Source organism: Felis catus, chromosome C1 (genome assembly GCF_018350175.1).
Source record: "Felis catus isolate Fca126 chromosome C1, F.catus_Fca126_mat1.0, whole genome shotgun sequence".
Taxonomy (NCBI): domain Eukaryota; kingdom Metazoa; phylum Chordata; class Mammalia; order Carnivora; family Felidae; genus Felis; species Felis catus.
Window position 1 is genome coordinate 5,821,869 of NC_058375.1, and position 19,833 is coordinate 5,841,701.

The 19,833-nt window shown below is 47.3% G+C and overlaps 1 protein-coding gene across 1 annotated transcript in view; it reads right to left on the reverse strand.

The window, feature by feature from the left end:
* The window catches only part of RERE (arginine-glutamic acid dipeptide repeats), a 421,706-nt gene that overhangs the window by 48,580 nt on the left and 353,293 nt on the right, over nucleotides 1–19,833 (reverse strand). The window contains 1 exon segment of the mRNA XM_023258065.2: nucleotides 8,906–8,986. Within this exon segment, the coding sequence (XP_023113833.2) occupies nucleotides 8,906–8,986 (81 nt within the window).

The following is a 19,833-nucleotide window of genomic DNA, read 5'->3' on the forward strand; positions in this document are numbered from 1 at the left end:
AGAATCTTATTTCCAAAGTGGGAAAAATAACAAAGGTCACTGATATTGAAACTTAATTTAAAAATTTAACATCTCAAGAAGAAAACCTAGCTTAACAGAATTCTGGCGTCCCCAGATAGGTTTCTCCTGCTTGCTTTTCCTATTTCTAGTATACAATTAATGGTTTTCAAATTACAGAAAAAAGAAGTATTATGAGAGGAAGTAGGGTGGGGGGCCATTTTCCCACCACCAGTGAGCAGCTGTGAATAAGACTGAGGGGAAGGCCTCACTTTACAATTTTCAAAACAATACAATTTTTATTCTACTTTATTTTCCTACATATTCCTCAAGGGCGTAACTTCAAATAAGATTAAAATGAACCAATTATTCAAGGATTATGACTTCAGATACATTTTAAAACTTATTTTTAAAACATCAGTAAACTGGAGTTTCAAAGTTAGGATGGGTTCATCGATCTTATTAAGGCTAAGAAAAATCCATTTATGATATAAAATATGAGCTCCAAGTGGGTAAACACATGGAATATAAGCACAGTAATCACAGCTTAGAAGTCTTCTTAAAGAGCATTTCAAACCTTCCATTTGTGTTACTAGCTAATAAAATGGGTGAGTCTACTTAGTTATAAAGGTCAAAGTCACCAGGTAACTAAGACCCAGTCAAATCATAAGAAATACAGGTTAGCAAATACCAGCAGCAAATAAATAACTAATCCTTATAAGCAGCAGTGTATTCAGTAACTTTACAAGTCCAAGGTGGTTTCATTTGGGAGCAATGTCTATAAGCAATACATCGCACACAGTCAAAATACTTGTACACCACTTCCTCCAGTTCTGTTGTGTAGGATAAAGCCAAGGACAGGCCTAAGACATTTACACAGAAAACAGCAAATATTCAAGGCCTTGTTTTAATAAGTCACCTGATTATGGGGTGCCTGGGTGGCTCAGTCGGTTAAGCATCTGAGTTTGGCTTGGGTCATGATCTCGTGGTTCGTGGGTTCAAGCCCCGCATCAGGCTCTGTGCTGACAGCTCAGAGCCTGGAGCCTGCTTGAGATTCTGTCTCTCTCTCTCTCAATCCCTCCCCCGTTCACACTCTGTCTCTCTGTCTCTCTCTCTCTCTCAAAAAACAAACATTAAAAAAATAAACAAAAAAAAACATTAAAAAGTCACCTGATTCTTTTTTTTTCTTTTAGTTTATTTGAGAGAGAGAGAGAGAGAGAGAGAGAGAGAGAGAGAGTGAGTGAGTGTAGGGGAGAGGCAGACAGAGGGTAAGAGAATTCCAAGCACTGTCAGTGCAGAGCCCCAATGTGGGGCTTCAACTCACGAACCTTGAGAGCATGACCTGAACCAAAACCAAGAGCTTAACAGATTCCTAAAAACCTCTTTATTCCCCCAACATCGGCACCAAAAATTCCTTACATGCAAATTTCTTAACTGCTTCACTCACACAAGGGAATCAACCAATCCCGCTTAGACTGCCCTAGTCAAAACTGGACCCCTGCCCAGCTAAATAGCCACACAGTTTAGACTATCAGATGAAAAGATTCAAGCCTCTGCTTCATTTTAGTGGGAACAAACCCCTGCATGGAAAGAGCTATAGGATCACAGTTCTTGCTGCCAAACTTAGTGCCTGTTTCTATTGGTAATCGCTTCTGCCTGGAATGGAAAATTTCAACTTTATCTGTACCTATTTGAGGACACGTTATTAAGAAAAAAAGGTGTGGCACATGTCTCGCCTTGGACCCAATCTTGCCAGCCTCTCAAAATATGTATATTTCTTCTCCATACATAAAGGGGTGCCAGGGAGAGAGAGTAACATCTGAAAACGCCACAGTATTAAGTATGTGAACTTTGTATTAATAAGAGAATATCACTTTTTCAAATAAAAAGTTTTCTTAGCAACTTAAAGAAGATCTAGGCTTGACTGACTCACACACAATGAACTGCATGCCACAAGGAAAGAGGAAGAAAACAGTTTTTATGTGAAATATGACCGGAGTTACAATTGTGTTTCTAGGAAAAAGTGAAAGATACGAAGGGGGAAGCTATACTAAGAAATTCTATTATTGATCATGCAAATAAGCCCAGATTACTGTTCTATATGTTTGAAATACTTTGTAATAATTTGAAAAACAAAATTAAGCCCTAACAGTGAAGTAATTTACAACTGGAACAGAATAAAAGCCACGTTAAGAACGAATGTGACACATGGCCTTAGAACCCCACAAGTCTGCACCTCTGTGAACAGCAGGGCCTCCTGAGCCTACCGAGCGTTCTCATCACCAGGGGAGCGGGTTCCTGTGCAGACTCTGGCTCTGTGGGGACAGACAGGAGCCCGAGAGCCTGCAGCGGCACCCGGCTCTGGTGACGGGGGAGTGCCGGCCGGGGGGCACAGGGGGCACGGCACTTGCGAACAGAGGCCTCTGGTTACGCGCCTGGAACACAACTGTGTCCCCAGTAGTATCAACCTATTCAGGAAGTCCACGCTTTGTTACATAACATAGATTAAGCATTAATGAGGCTAGAAAATTGTTTACCTAAGGTTTTAATCTGAAGTCAAATAAAACTCCACGCTGAACGCTCATACCGAATGCTAGAGTCGTACTTAACCTCTTAATATTAACAGAGTCTTGATTACTCAGTCTGAAAACCTTTCTCAAGAGTAGTTATTCTCTGCTCAGGGAATGTGCTTTATGCAAAAGATATTTTGCCTGAAGAAATAAACAATTAATATTCAATAATTATGTACATATTTAACAGAATTCATTTCCAGAAACGTGGCTGATAGAAGTGGGTGGTTTTCACGTTACTTCTCAAAGTAAAATATTAAACCTCCAGTACTTTTCATACTATCACCCCCAGTTAAAAACAAGACATCCGAAATATCAAAACCGGCTGCCCCTTAGTACCATTAAAACAACAACAACAACAACAACAACAACAACAACAACAACAACAACAGCCCAGACATAGGGCACCTGGGTGGCTCAGACAGTTGAGTGTCCAACTTCAGCTCAGGTCATGATCTCATGGTTTGTGGGTTCAGGCCCCACACCGGGCTCGCCGGTCAGCGCAGACCCTGCTTTGGATCTTCTGCCCAACCCCCCCCCCCCCGCCTGCCCCTCCCCCACTCAGGCACACACTCTCCCTCTTTCTCTCAAAAATGAATAAACACTTAAAAAAAACAAAACAGGCACATTCTCAATGGAGAAAATCAGGATAAAAGACAGACTTCTAGTTCCATAAGTAACTTTCAACTCCCCCATTTTTTTGTCTTACTTGGAGACCTTACTTTGAGAATTATTACAAGAACCTCCTTTCTGGTCTCTATGTCTTGTTTGTGCCGCTCAAGAATGCTCCCCCTTCTCTCTCTTTTATTTATTTATTTATTTATTTATTTTTCAACGTTTATTTTTGGGACAGAGAGAGACAGAGCACGAACGGGGGAAGGGCAGAGAGAGAGGGAGACACAGAATCGGAAACAGGCTCCAGGCTCTGAGCCATCAGCCCAGAGCCTGACGCGGGGCTTGAACTCACAGACCGCGAGATCGTGACCTGGCTGAAGTCGGACGCTTAACCGACTGCGCCACCCAGGCGCCCCCATCCCCTTCTCTCTTTTTTAAGAAATTTATTATTTATTTTGAGACAGAGAGCGCACGCTTGTAAACAGAAGAAAAACAGAGGGGGGGGGGGAGAGAGAGAGAAAGAGAGAGAGAGGATCCCAAGCAGGCTCCACACCGTGAACACAGAGCCCGACGTACGCCTTGAAATCACAAACCGAGAGGTCATGACCTGAGCCGAAATCAAGAGTCGGATGCTGAACCGACTCAGCCACCCAGGCGCCCTCTTCTTAGAAGACTTCTGTGGGTTCCCAAATGCCCTCTTCAGAGACAGTGTAGGGTCTCCCAAGTCTACCTCCAGGACGTAATTTTGGCCTAAGTCCTGCCGCACCTGCCCTGAGACCTCCTCTCCAACTACGCTAGGGTACGCGCTGGGCATGGCCTGCAAGTTCCTGCCTCCGTGCCTTTGCTCGTGCCACTTCCTGCAGCTGGAAAGCCACTTTCCTTCCACCCTCCCAACCACCGCCTGTCAAAAAGCAGATCCTTCTTTCAAAGCTCAAACACTACACCCTCCAATTAGCCTTCGGGCAGCCCCCAAACCCAGCCTCTGGTGCACACTTTGTCCAGCAGGGCCCTTAGCACACGTTGCCAAACACGGAAAGCATGCATGTGGTTCCCCTTCCCTGCTGCAATGCGGGCCACGAATGGCACCTTGCTTCTCATTACAGACATCCCACCCATTAATTACAGTGCTCGGTGGATATACAAAATTTTTAAAAAATTGAGCTACATGGAATGTTTAGCTCTGAAAATGGGAAGTGGGTAAAAAAAAAAAAAAAAGAATTTTTTAGTTTAGAAAATATTAATACACCAGCAACTGGGACTACAAATAACATGAGCTTAATCCCTACTGGGCTAGGTGTGCAAACATAAAACTACGGAGAGGAGAAAGGCAGCCAAGGGTGTGTGCCTTTTCACCTTCTTCTCCCAGAGGCTAATAACGTGCTGGAGGCACCTGTCTTCTCTCCCGAGTCGGGGAGGATCACACGGTCTTCTCTCTAACGTTAGCTGCGCCTGAGACAGCTCCCGGAGTCGGGGCTCCCTCCCTGTCTACAACCCAACGCAGACTGGATTTGTCTGCCTAGCAGCAGGTAGAGCCATACACAAAGGCCAGCCAGGATTCAAGGGACAATCGTCCAGGTGTCAGACACGGAAAGTCTTTGACTCAAACAACACAGACGTGTGCTCAGTGTGAAAGAAGACACGTGTCACTGCCGTCGGAGTCATCTCCTCAGGATTTTGAAGAAAACTGCAATGTGTGTAAAAACCAAACAAGGTATTATTTTTGGAACACCCGGGATTTTGTATTATTTACAACATGGGTGCCCCTCCTGGTGCTTTAAGATTCAATTCTATTAGGTCTCCTATTTTCTCAGGCATTATCTTAGCATCAAAGGTCATGTAATTCATCGATCGGTTCACAGATCACGCAGCGGTGCTGGAAGAGGCACCCCGAGGCCCGGCTCTCCGTCACCCGAGCGGCTCAGCTGTGGGACGCTCGCTGCGATTTGTATAAACGCACCAACACCCCAGACTCTCATGTGATTTGGGCCCAACAGTGTCTTGAGAGAGAAGAGGGACACAGCCAAGGGGAAGCTGAATGAACGCTCCGCAAAGATGCCCTACTGTGTATGCCTTCTAACTGCCCATCTTGTACACACGCTGAAGACGGCAAGCAGCCACAGAGAAAGGAAGAATGGGACAAAGGCAGCAACTCCAGGACACGTGCACAGCCGTGACGCGAAAATATGTGACTGACAGGTATTCACTTGGGTACCATGAGGCTGACCTGCTACACCCCCTCAGCTGAACTTTGAGAGTGGGTTTTCCGCAGCCACAGCCACCACCCCCACTCCGGGGGCAGCAGTATTCGGAGGAAAGCCAGATTCAGCTCCTGTGTAACAGACACCAGAAACCAAAAGAACTAGGAAAGTTGTTTAGGTCCATTCCCACCAGGAACCTCTGTCCGCATAACTGCGCCGAATGACCCAGTAAGGACGGAAGTCCCTTCAACCAAGTTCAAGACGAAACAACCGGATCCTTTAAGCTGGGCGCTGTCCTTCACCCCCCTCCCCCACCGTTTTTCAAAGAAAACAGTTTTTCCCAAGACACATGATAAGAAACAGGTCATTTCTTCTCACACAGGTTCAACACGGTTACAAACGGAAAATAATCCCATACTGCGCACGTCAGGTAGTACTTGGGGTAGACAAGGACGAAGACCCATTTTTAAGTGTTTATATGCACTCTACGGACATTATCTCATTTAAACTCTCAGAACAATTCTAGGGGCTAGAGGGATCACCCATTTTACAGACACAGATGTTGAAAGACGGAGACTGAATGATCTGCCCGAGGCCCCAGAGCAGGCAGGTGCCAGAGGAGGCAAGAGCCATCACTCTGCTTCCAGGCACAGCAACAGCCAAAGGTGTGCAAACATTTTATAAAGATTGCAGCATCTATAAAATTCTCGCACAAAGAAGCACCACTTTAGGGAAAATAATTTTTGAATGCTTGTCAGGATTTGACCCGACAGCTCAAAGCAGACTGCACAGTTAGAAGAGATCATCAAGTACTACAGTTACCGGTAAGGCCAGGAATAGAACACAGGTCTGATGACCCCCGCGCCAGGCCCAATCAGGCGCGTTCTTTTGGACGCTGACACCCTTCTGAAGTTTCAAGTCAGTTGAGAAGAGCAAAGAAATGAGTTAATAATTCTGGGAAATAGAAGAGAATGTAGAAAATATCTAGATTAGATGCATCTGATATAAAGAGAGGCGTGACCATATGAAGACTTCTACCAAGGAAGTTCTGAACCAAGGAATTTTCTCATTTTTTGCAGCAAAAATGAAAAATAACCTTTGCCCTCCCCTCCCTAGGAGCTGTGAATGATTAGCGGGGCTATGCTGATAATAAGGAAAATACAAAATGAGTGCCTCTCTCCCAGGTGATCAGGGTACTTCTAGATCTACCCTACCACCAAACTCCTCCGGTTCTAGGCAAAAAGACAGCAGAACACCAGTAACGTTTAGCCAGTCAGCCATGAATGCACCCTCCAGTGCTGCCAACAACTGTCCCGTTAGTGGCCATGATCGCACCCTGATGAGGAGGCTGGAAACAGGAAGGGTGCTGGGTGCTGGGTGCCAGAGGAGGAGAGGGGAGAGGAGCCACAAGGCTGGGAAACAGGGACGGCGGACAGTGATGGGGAAGGGTCTCAGGACAGAGGCACCTGGAAAAGACCAGCGGACCGGCTCAAAAGGCTGGTGTACCAACAACTTCTCTGTGGGCGAGGACAGATGACTTACTGAGTTAGACATCATCAGTAAGGATAAGGGACAACCAAGAGTAAGGGGGGAAAGAAAAGATTAGAAGCCTCTTACCCAGGCTAAAAGTTACTCAGATTTGTCTTCCACTAGAGATAAAAAGGTAGACAGAATTGCCTGGTGTTTCCAAACGGTGGACGGCAAATTTTAGATTAGATGCTTAATCTTGCTATCACAAGTTTATGTTTTAGAACAGAAAGAAAATAATTGTCAAGCCATATCTTGTATTAAATTCCTCATGGTTTGCAACTTCTAGCAGAGGACAAAGAGACAGAAAACTGCAGTGGGGAGGTCACAATCTGGCCTACCGCGTCCGGCCACAGCTACTCACGGACCTTATGGCTGCTCCAATTCGCCACACCAAAATTCTCACCGTTGGGTAAAACATTTTAGTTTTATAAAAGTACGTATCAAACTTTAAATGATTGAAATCCGCAGAAAACTTAAAGGTATTTTTTTACTGTTCCACATCAAATACTTCTTTCCAATTTGTTCCAGGAAGACCCATCCCTGCCCTCCAAAAAAGTTGATTATATAGATTGATGACAACATATACTTTAGTTCAAGGTCTATAAACAGTTCTTTTTTTTTTTTTTAACCGTTCTCAAAATGACCATCTCAGCATATTAAGATGTACAGTAAACATTAAAAGTTCAATGACATTATGATTGGTTGATGCAAACCACCAATTTCTACAAGGCTATACTTGAAATCTCAGAACCTTTCTTCCCTCTTACAAGCTACTGCTGCTCACATAAGGTACCGTACAGAAAAGGTGTCTAGAAAAAGTTCATTAAAGCAAAAACAAAACAGAACAAAGCCTCAGAATAAAACAATCAAAATTGAATAAGAGGCAATCAATCAATCAACAACACCCAATTAGAAAAGTACCAACCAAACCAAACGAAAACAACCCACCCACTTCTGTAATGGATACTCTTCATCTATCTCCTCATTCCACTCAGGGAGGCTAGGCACGAAGTGAAAGCAGCTCCACCCCCAAGTCCTAAGAAGCACTTCCGGTTACTAGGCTCTACCTAGGCCACAGACCCTGGGACTTGGCTGGCCCCACCCCACTCCTAGCCTCTCCTAGGACTCTCCAACCACTCCCCCTGAATTCCACCTGTAGGGAATTTAGGTAAATGAGACCAAATCCCTTACTAGTATTCTGTTCATACAACCTCCCTCTGAAGTTTCCTCAGCAAATCTGCCTACCCCAAGTTTAGCAAGAGACAGGGCTCTCAGCTTTGTGAAATGTCAAATGAATCTGTAAAAGCCTCACTTAAGCAATTTATAAGAATCCTTGTATATGTATCTGTCCAATGAACAGTGCCAAGTTTTCAAAAAATTATTTATTTATTTAAGTAATCTCTACACTCAATGTGGGGCTTGAACTCGTGACCCCAAGATCGAGAGTCGCACTCTCTTCTGACTGAGCCAGCCAGGTGCCCCCCAGAAGTGCAAACTTTTAAGGCTGCAAAAACTAAAGAGTTAAAACTACTCTTCAAAACATAAGCAACATTAAAGAAAGAAAAGGTCCCAACAGAATTCAAAGCATAGTGAGCCACAGGCCTTTTCATTCTGTTGTTTGGTTGAAGACTTGTCAATAACCAAATCCAACTGGTGGTAAATGACATTTCCTATTTCAGCCACTGTATTTACAATTAGATGTTAATAGCTCAACATCCCAGACAACCCCCCAAGTGACCCTCCGTTGTCAAAGACCTTGCTGTTCTTACAAAGGAAGTCCACTTTCTTCGTGGGGAAGAAGCATGATCTGTCACTTCACTATGTAAAATCAGAAGCTAAACTAAAAGTGAAGGAAGTAAAATGATGAGGACTCTAGTGCCAGCCAGTCCGAGCACAGCGCAGGGTTAAAGGAAACCATTTCGTAAGATCAAGTGCGGAGAAGCAGTAGGGGCAAAGAGGAAAAAATCAAGTTACATAAAGTCCAATTGTACTCACTGTTTCCTTATTGGGAAGCAGCTCCTTCCTAATTCTGAAGAAGTTCTTGCCGTACTGCCTGAGCCCCTTAACGAAGCGTTTCTGTGATAAAAAGAAACAACAAATGGGATGTAAAAACCAAAAACAAAACAGGATGTCAGCAAAGCAAAGATATCTGCAATCAGCAGAATAACAACCATAAAAGTCGGAGCTAGGGAATACTGACGAGGCTGGGAGACCATTTCAGCAGCACAGCTGGGACCCCCCCAGGGCCAGGGCAGGCCCCGGACCGCCTCATTCGAACCCCAATAGCACACACCAGACAGGTTTGGGAGAAGGACATCCTGGATGTGAGCCTAAGAAGCAATCTGCGCCCTCTGTGCCACAGTCTCCGCATCGGTCCTCGAAGGTATAAACAAATACGCTTCGTGTTTCAATACAACAGCACAACTGCTTTGCACCTGAGAACGAAGCTTCCCAGAGTGTCGGGAAAAAGAAACCTGAAGACTTCCCCAAAAGGTCACCCTAGAGGGGTTAAAAGGCCCTTTCATCAATCCGAGGAACGCACCAAGAAGGCACCGGTATCGCGACGCCCACTGGGAGCCCGCACCCCCGCTGGCCTGCCCCGCCATCGCCGTCATTAAAAGCCACTCCGAGGCACCAAATAAAGAACCATCAGCACCCCCTCCTTCCTCCGACGCTCCCCACCGCCCCTCCACCCCAGCAGTCTAGAGACTTTCACTTTGTCCCATTCCTTCCAGGCAGCCCCTCCCCGCCCCGGTAGGGGCAGCTCCCGGCTCCCCGGCCCCCCACCTCAGGGCCCCGGCCCTGGGGCTCGCGGTTGGCGGCCGGGTCCCGCGCGGCCAACCCCAGCGACACTTCCCGGCCGGGCGGCCCCGCAGCCACAGGTACGCCGCGCCGGCCGCACTCGGGGTCCGGGGCGGCGAGAGGCCGCGCCTGTCACTCGGCTCGGGCTCTGGCTCCACAAAGCGCAGGGCGGAGGCGGCCGGGGCGGCTCGGCGTGTGACCGCGGCGGGGCCGCGCTGCGCGGGGCGCGGGGGGCGCGGGGCTGGGGCCGCCGCCGCCGCCGCCGCCGCCGCCGCTGCTGCTGCCGGGGGAGGAGGCTGGAGCGCGGCGCGCAGAGCCCGGCGCGGCCGCGGGCGGCTGCAAAAGGCGGCCTGGATCGCCGCGCCGCCCGCCGGCCCCGCGCTCCGTCCCCGCCCGGCCCCCCGCCCGAGGCTCCGCGGCCAGAGCCTCCGGGACCCAGGCGCTGGTATCTCGGTTTCCTCCCCCCGAACAGCAGGAGTAAATCCAGGCAGCCAAAGCGCAGAAACTTCCTCCCTACCGCGGCGAGCGCGAGCAGAGGGCACCCGCGGGGCCGGGGCCCGGGGCCGGGCCGCGCCACCACTCGGGACCCTTCCCAGGCCGCTCCGTCTCCAGTCGTCCTTCCGGGCGGGCAGAGTCAGCAGCGCGACGGCCGCACGCCCACCGCCCCCGGGCTGCGAAACAGGGGGCTGGCCCCGACGACCCTCGCCCGTCCCTTCCGGCCCGGGATTGTGGGCGGCCGCTCAGCCCGGCCCAGGCATTAGCCTGCACCTCGCAGGGCGCCGTTTCACAACTAAATCACCGCGGAAGCTTCCCAGCCAATAAATCACCTGCCCACCGGGAGGAGAGTCCCTCCCACTCCCGGTGTTTGAGACCAGTCGGGCAAATTCAGTGAAGGGCCAGACTTGGCCTGCAAGACCGATCTGCAACCTCCTACTCCATTCCTGGAGGCTCTGCATTTTCAGATTTCACCCCCTTTCTAAGATATGACTCATCACTGTCAGTTTTCAGTATAATCTGTACAGTTCAAAGGAAAAAATCTGTCAAGGCAGAGAAAGAAGCTCTCCTCTAAAATGAATCAGAGTGACCTCTGTTACTTGTAGGATCAACAAGCATCCTGGGCTCTGTGCAGAGCATCTCCTCGGGACGCTGCCAGGCGATGAGCTGGCCCTGCCCTCAGGGAGCTCCAGGCGGGCTGGCGGGCACACAAGGGAAGGGATCAATCTCTGGGCCCTCAGAAAAGCAGCGGAGGGACAAAGGGCTACGGGTGGGACTAGGAGAAGGAAGCAACTTACTCTGCTGACGACTTACAGGAAGTGACAAGGAAGAATGAGCCTGTCAGGTGGGCTCCAGCAGGGCTTCAAGCAAAGGAGTCAGCCAGGAAGGGCACAGAGAACATTCTGGGAACTGCAAGGAGGACAGGGTATACAGAATGGAGTGCCAGCAGATAAGACTGAAGAGGGAGGAGAGGATCAGGTTGCAGAGAGCCTTTGAGCCAGGAGCCAGGCTGAAGAGTCACGGTGCTAACTGTGGGCCAGCAGAGAAGTCAGAGCATGTGTGGTCCACGAAAGGACTGGGGAAGGACTGCTCCCGTGGCAGTGTGGCCTACGTCATGGAGTAGGGACAAACCGGCTGCAAGGTAGAGACCGGTTACAGAGGCTGGTGAGATAACTAACTCGGGTGGGAGAGGAGGAGGGCCAGAACTCCACCTCAGCCACCAGGATTAATGCTTCTTAATCCGCTCGAAGTATTTACTGAGCATCTAGCACTGGGAGGAATTATGTTTTAAAGGGGGCAGCCACAGACCTTTATCAAAACTGTGATTCATTTTTAGCAGGTAAGATAAATGTGTGTGAAGCCATTACAGAACAACCTGAGGCTTCATTCAGCCGAGCATAAAGTAAGTAGTGAAGCACAACTCGTCAGTGCAGCGGGGAACGAGGAAAAGGGACGGGCTCTTGTAGTCCGGAATACCTTCGCCAGGACAGGGAGACGGGCCAGACCAGGAAGAACCAACAGCATTTGCACAGGTGGAGGAGGGTGGGAAGGCCCGCCATGAAACACAGAGGTGGAGAACGGCAAGTGGGTTAGAGGAGAGGAAGAGGACACACAAAGTTCAGGTGGGTGACCTGGCAGCGTGAGTCAGAGGGAGGAAGGCCAGGACTATGCAGTCTGAATACAGGCCCGATGCCAAAGGACGTACCATAGGCTCACGCCAGGAGAGGCTGGCACAACGAAGGCGGCAGCTGAGAGAGACATCGGGGTCATGTGATGGAGCTGGGAAAACCTGAGTTCAAGTCTGGATTCTTCTACTTGTTAGATGTAATCACCAAATATTATCTATTCAACTAACGGTTGTTAAGTACCTACTATGTGCCAGGAACCTCACATGTATTCATTCAAAATCCTCACAACCTAGAAGGAAGTACTACTATTATCTCCATTTTCCAGAAAAGGAAGCTGAGGCACAGATGGTTAGGTAACCAGACCAAGGTCACCTAGCTCTTCAGAGGCAAAGGCAGAATGCAAATTCCACGTCCCGCAGTGTGATTCTCTCTGTAACACGGAGGTAAGAGTCTACAGAGGAAGCCATTTTCGGCCATGGTACCACTGCACGTAACTCTGCCCTTTCCTGTTGGCCCCAACATCAAATCACCAAGTCCTCGGCGTTCAAAGCCCTCCTTTCTTACCAATTCCAGTGCTACTCCCAGGCCCAGCCCTTATCCCTCTTTCCTACTAGCTACGCTATTAACCCATCTCCCCCATCTGGCCATCTATAAGCCTCTGCCAAGGAGTTTCTCAAAACCACACATTTCGTCTTGAGTCCCATACTGTCTTGCCCCCAGGCCCCTACCTAAAAAAAAAAGCTCCTTAACCTCTTCAAAATGGTGTTTACACCCCTTAACCCTTAATTCAAGACCCTCCAGGATCCTGTCTCTGCCTACCTTTCCAACCAGATGTCCAATAATGCCAATTGGCCCGTACTGCACCCTCTGTTGAACTCCAGACTCTGGGGCATCTTTATTACTTCTTTCCACAGCCTACCCATGATGCTTTCAGTTTACCTCAAACCCAAGCTCTAGTCCCTCCCACTCGGACACAAAACTTGCCTGACCATTCGATCCCATTCACCCGGCAGCTTTTATTTCTTTAAGGCTTCACGTACACACAGAGTCCAGAAGCCCCGAAAAGACAGGAACTGCATCTTCTAACACTTTGCCTCCCTATAGCATTAGGCAGGTGGAGCTCGCATGTTTTGGATGCGAGGTGAAATATGCCATGAGATGACGAGGGCCTGGCCTTGGGTGGTCAAGATGGAAAGAGACTTTAAAAGCCAAAGAATCTGTCCTCAACTCGAACAACAGAGTTGACCTTTTTGGCTCCACGACACCAAACTGTCCTGATTTTCCTCCTATCAGGAGGCTTACTTCTTTGCCCAACTTCTAAATGTTGGAGCTCTTCCCAAGGCTTTGTTCTAGGCTTTCTGGTCTCCAAACCCCCTCCTAGTTTGTAAGGCCACTGCCCCACTGGTCTTCACTATCACCCAAGATTCCCCCTAGTATTTCTAAGGCTCAATCATGGTCCAAGTCCAGCGGGAACACTTGCTTGAATGTCTCATAGATATGCTTGAATGTCTCATAGATATTTCAAACTAACTACTTCCAGAAATATGAATTTGCCATCTGGTGGTGAACACAGACCACCACTGTCCATGTGTTATCAATGACTGTGCCATCAAGTGCAAAAGCACCATTGGCCCCATTTATAAAAAAAAAAAAAAAGAAGAAGAAGAAAAAAAAGGAAGTAAAAGCTTCATGTGGCCTGTACTGTTACTTCTCTATGGAAAGCCACAAGGCCTCAAAACTGGCAAAACATCTGCTTCTCAGAGACCAGCCTTTACCTTGTGGTTTACCAGAAATGTAGAGTAGCCTTTAAAATCGAAACAAAGCCAACCCACTCAGAGTCGTCAAGGATGAGAATAGGTCAGTGTGTTAAGTGGGTTTCTGAGGCCTTAGGCTCTTTTCCCTCTATTAATTCATCTCTCTTCAAATGAAGACCGTGAAGGTTTTCGGGCTTTAATTTAATAATTAACACTAATGACTTAAAAAAACCAGGTACCGTAAGCCGCTAAGTGAAAAGTCACAGGCACCATCAGCCTTCTAGTAGTTGAACTGAAATGCAGCATGTCCAGCGCTGAGCTCCAACCCCTCATGCGCTACTGCTATGCCCGTTAGCTTTTCTGTCCCTGGCGGGGCGCACAGATAGCAGGCTGCTGGTGTGCAGAGGGTGAGGGCCAAAAGACTGCTCCTCCACGAGGCAGTAACTCTGGCTCAGTCGTGGCTCTGGGGGCTCAGCAGCCCTGCTTCTGATGCTCCGCAGGCTCGCCGTCCGGGCCCGCTCAGCCCTGGGAGCCCAGGGTCCGGGGGTGCCGGCACTCGTTTCTCTGGCGCTGTTGGTCTCCAATCAACCTGGCTGTGCATTCCTTGGAAGCACAAAACAAGTCCTTTTCTATTTTTGAACTCCAAAGCCAGATGAGATCCAAATATAAATATAAATTTATTTACGGCAAGGAGGCCGTCCTTTGCTTTGTTTCACAACTTAGTTTGCGACTGGGCTCCGGTTTTTATTCCTTTTATTTACTGAAATAGATTTTGACAGGTAACATTGTACACATTTAAGATGTACAATATGTTAATTTGATGAATTCATATATTGTAATAGGACTGCCATTGAGTGGTAAGTAGCACCTCTATCGTGTTACATAATTATGCTCCAGTTTATAGACAAATTGCTACAGTTTCCTATTATTGAGCTGAAACTTCGTCTCACCACCGGGAGTTACCTACTTATAAGTTCCTGGCAGAGAACATTTAACCCCTGGTTTTTAAAAAGTGAGCTACCTGAGTGGGAAGGAGCTAAATGGGCGATAGGTCCTAAGGAGGGCACCTGTGATGATGAGCACTGGATGTTATAGGTGAGTGATTAACCACTAAACTCTATACCTGAAGCCAATTTCCCCAGAATTTCAATAAAAACTTGAAATTAAAAAAAAAAGAAAGTGAGTTACCTGAACATAGTACTTACTGTTACAAACTTGGGTTTTCATAGAATCTGCAACACAAAACTCTATTTCTCATTCTTAGTAGAATGGAAGAAATATGAGGCCTAAACTCAGAAATCCTAGGATCTTGTCTGCTCCGTAAAGAAAATTTTGATAAACAAGATATAATTAATAGGAATTAACTTTTTTGAAACAGGAGATAATTAGTAAGAATAAGTATAACTGGGCCCAAGTGCAGTAACATTCTCTCTTATCACAAAGCCAGATGTCCAAAAGTTCCTCACACTGTTTCTGAGCCTGCCCCACGCCAAAGCCTCCCAAGCCCTGTGCCCTGGCCTGCCCGCATGCTGATCCTCTCCACCCTTAGGGTGGCAGGGTGGGCCTAGGGCAGGCAGCTGCGTCGTTATGTGTCAGTGATATGGAAAGAGTAGGGCAACACCACACTACATGACAACACACACGGAGCTAACACGGGGCAGTGCTGCAACATGCCAGGCGCTGTCTAGACGGCTCCTCGTGTGTGGACTGACTTAAACATCTCAGCAACCTTACGTCAAGGCAGGGGTTACTGATGTCTCCATTTTACAGATGGGAAAACTGACCATATGTCAGCAAACCCTTGAACCAGGGCGGGCGAGTCAAGGGTGACAAATGTGGACAACTGGGGAGCCTCAGGGATGGGGTGAGGGCTAAGAATGGAGTCAGGCACAGGGTGTGGATCAGGGGGGCGAGAAGAGTCCCTTGACTGTGTTTATATTTAAAGATTTAACCGTTTTCCCCAAGTCTATAAATGGACACGTACAGGCTATACTCTCCTAAGTCAACTTATTCTTGCCTCAGTTTGCTCGCCTTTTAAACTGGCCATAAAATACCTGCCCCACCTATCTCAAAAACGTTACTCTGCATATCAAGTTGGAGAGCGCACAGAAGTGTACCGGGCTGGGAGTACGTCTTCCAAAGACTAAGGTAAGGTGTGCTCATCTCTCTTGTCTGCAGGGGAAACTCCCAACATGGCTCATCTCAAGTGCTGGTTCTGACCTGTGTCTGCAGCAGAGAAAGAAGCAGGAAGAGAGGGCTATGCTACAAAAATGGCTAAAAGATAACTCTGCATTAACCCCTGGCTGAGAGCTTTCAAAATTAACTCCCTCTGGTGAATTTTAACTAGTGTATCACAGTCAGAAACTCACCAGGATTTTAGAGAAGCCATTTCTACTCCATCCTCTTACATAACTGTTTGGAAAACACTGTAGGTATTAAAATGATTCCCACTGTGAAAATGGCTCCTTCTGCTCTACCCTGTTTTCTGCACAAAATTTTATGTTAATAACTTACTGGTTCCCAGGGGACTGAAGAGCAGGGAGATCTGCAAGTAAGCAAACTACAGTCCTCCCCCTTCCCCCCTCCTCCCCCCCCCCCCGAGATACAAAAATGCAAGTCCACGTGCCAGGCGGGGAGTAAGAGGAGTATGAACACGGCCCTTCCGAAGGGACAGAGCAGCAGCAGAAAATCAAAGATGTGTCCCCAGTGCGGGCCTGTGTGAATGCAGGGCAGGGTGAGAGAACACTGATGCCAAGCAGAAGACATGAGAGCCTTTCCAAACATCTGTGTTACGTGTTGCCTCTACCAGTTCACCAATGGCTCTTACTGACCAACCACCAGAGGGGAACCTATTGCATTCCATCCATCCAATCCTGCTTGCTGCAGATTCCCATCACCTCATGTTCAAAACACGTTTCTGCCGGAGGCATACTACTGACAATGCTTTGACAAGTATCATTTCGTTTCTGGTTTTAAATACTTAATACATTGAAGAAACGGTGACCTGAGTAAGGAACTCCTTGTTCAATGAACAGTATCAGAATCCATTTGTCTGGGAGGAGACATGCCAGCAAAGCCCTGGTGGGCATTTCTAGGGTTTCTAGTACGTGCTCCTGATTTCTGATGCCACTTTGGAAGTCTACTCTGAACTTACTACATTATTCCAGGATAGTTTATAGTTTCATTAAACTGGTTACAGGTGACCCTTGAAACAACATGGGGATTAGGGACACTCACACCCCTCCCCAGCAGTTGAAAATCCATGCATAACTCCTGACTTCCCCACAACTTAACTACTAATAGTCTACTACTGACCAGAGGCCTTACCAATAACAGTCAGTTAATGCATATTTTGTATGCTATATGTATTATTTACAGCATTCTTACAATAAAGCAAGATAGAAAAAAACAAATGTTATTAAGAAAATCGTAAGGAAGGGGCACTGGCTGGTTCAGGGTCGTGAGTTCAAGCCCCACACTGGGCGGAGAGCTTACTTCAGAGAGAAAAAAGGAAAAAGGAAAAAAAAATCATAAGAAAAAAATACATTTATAGTACTCTATTAATCGAAAACAACCCACGTGTAAGCAGTCCAGTGCAGTTCAAACCTGTGTTGCTCAAGGGTCAGCTGTATAGTTTAAAAACAGCCAACAAGACAAGAATGTAAAACAATAATCACATTTTTATGATGATTCTCAAATCTCTAAATCTTTTTTTTAAATGTTTGTTTACTTATTTATTTAGAGAGTGCGCACACATAACGCACACATTGAGGAGGGGCGGAGAGAGAGAGGGAGAGAGAGAATCCCAAGCAGGCTCCACATGACTCGGGGCTCACTCTCCCAAACTGTGTCATCATGACCTGAGCCAAAATCGAGTCAGATGCTTAAACGACTGAGCCACCTAGGCATCCCTCCCCCTGTATCTGACATCTTCCCCTACCTCAGACCTGCACCTATACTTTCTACTCAGAGTAATATCTTTCACAGACTCAGGACGTCACAATCTCAACGTGGAAATGATGGGTCCCAGGCCACATCCTCCTTAGTATACACTGCAATACCGGTGTCACTGGGGCCATTCTACAGATGGAGAAACTGAGGTTTAGGTAAATTAAGTACCTTGCCCCAATGCTAAGCAGGAAGGGTGGAGAAGTAAATAAAGTTTCAAAATTGGATTAATTGCTTGGAATCCAGGTAGAGAGAAAATTCTATTGTATCTACTCCTATCAGAGGAATTTAAGGTATTGTACTTATAAAAAAAATTTTTTTTTAATTTTTTTAAATGTTTATTTATTTTTGAGAGAGACAGAGATAGAATGCAAGTGGGTTAGGGGCAGAGAGAGAGGGAGACACAGAATCCGAAGCAGGCTCCAGGCTCCGAGCTGTCAGCACAGAGCCCGATGCAGGGCTCAAACTCACAGAGCTGTGAGATCATGACCTGAGCTGAAGTCAGACGTTCAACCGACTGAGCCACCCAGGCACACCCCCCCCAAATTTTTTAATGTTTATTTAGTTTTTGAGAGAGAGAGAGAGAGAGAGACAGAGCACAAGTGGCAGGGGGGCAGAGAGACACAGAATCAGAAGCAGGCTCCAGGCTCTAAGCTGTCAGAACAGAGCCCAACAAGGGGCTCGAATTCACGGACCCGTGAGATCATGACCTGAGCCGAAGTTGGATGCTCAACTGACTGAGCCACCCAGGCACCCCAAAGGTGTTGTACTTTAAAAAAAAAAAAAAGATCTAAAAAATGTTATATATACATTCTTGCTTTCTGAAGCAAAAGCCTGTGTCAGGGATTATATGCTATATACCCATGTTAAAAACTTGCTTACAAGACAACTTAGCTTAGAGAGCACGGCTCTGCCCTATGTAACTCCACCTCCTAAACAGGTCACTCCCCCTCTCTCGAGGCTCCTGTGCGCCCCTGTGGGAGATGAGCCTCTGGGCCTTCTACCACCCATAGAATCCTCAACAGTCGGTGCCTCTACTTCTCCACCACTGGGAGCCACAGTGAGGCAGGTAGCGTCTCTCCTACACAGAGATGAGAGGATGGCTGAACTCTCTAAACTAAGACCCTGTTAGGGCGCCTGGCTGGCTCAGTCAGAGGAGCATGCAAATGTTGATCTCAGGGTCGGGAGTTTGAGACCCACAGAGGGTATAGAGATTACTTAAATAAATAATTTAAGTTAACACACACACACCCTGTTAATGGAGGACATGTCTTCTCAACTTCTTACTTGGAAGTTCAGATGATTAGTCAAAGATACCTTTAACATTAAATAACTTCTAGTTTTAGCAAAAAAAAAAAAAAAAAAAAAAAAAGAAAGACACCTGTTTCCCTGCCTCATCCCTAAAGATTTGATGGTACTTACAACAGAAACCCAAATCTGAGCCTGTCCATGTCTAAAAGAAGTCCTCTCTAGATCAAATATGGCAGCTGCTTAGCTGTTACAGAGGTGTTCTCTTTCTTGTTCCTTTCCTTTCTAACCTTCCAAAGGCTGAAGAGCACAAGATTGAGAATGGGGGAAGGTCTAACATGATCCTGCCCTGATCCTTCTCCCTTCCTTCATTCACGAGTACTGTGATCATGAACAGCCTGGTTTCAATCGTGGTTCTATATATCCCTGCCCCTGCAAGATTAGCTACAGAAACAGAACACAAAGGGGGACTCAAGTGCCAGGTCCTAAGTTAATTGAGGCCAGCAAGAAGGGTCCAGCAGACTCCTTACCACCCCCACAAGCTGACTCCAGCTCATGTGCCCCAGAAACACCTACAAAAGCCAAGCAGCTGTCAGTCAGCCCCCGGTCCCTACCACATCGGTAATAATAGCGCGATCAGAGAATGTTAGAGTTGGAAGGAAGCTTTTAGAGCACCCAGCCCTGGTCAAAACTCTCATTTCACAGACAAGGGTCATATATTATTTAAAACAAAAACAAACTAAAACACACATTCCCACAAAGGCTTTATATTTGTGACAGACTGTATTGCTTGGCTCTGGCTCTCCGTCTCCAGACACCTGTCTCTGGAGCCCTGAGCCACCATATTAAGGAGTGCGGCTATCTTGACGCTATTGTGCCGGGGAGACCACACAGGGGGAGAGAGAGAGAGACGCCTCAGGAGTTCCAGCCATTCCAGTTCCCAGCCGTTTGAGTCCTCGTCCAGACTTGTGAGTCAAGGAACTTTCAAGGTGACTCCGACCCCACCTACCATCTGACTGCAACCTCACAAAGGCCCCCTCCGCTCCCC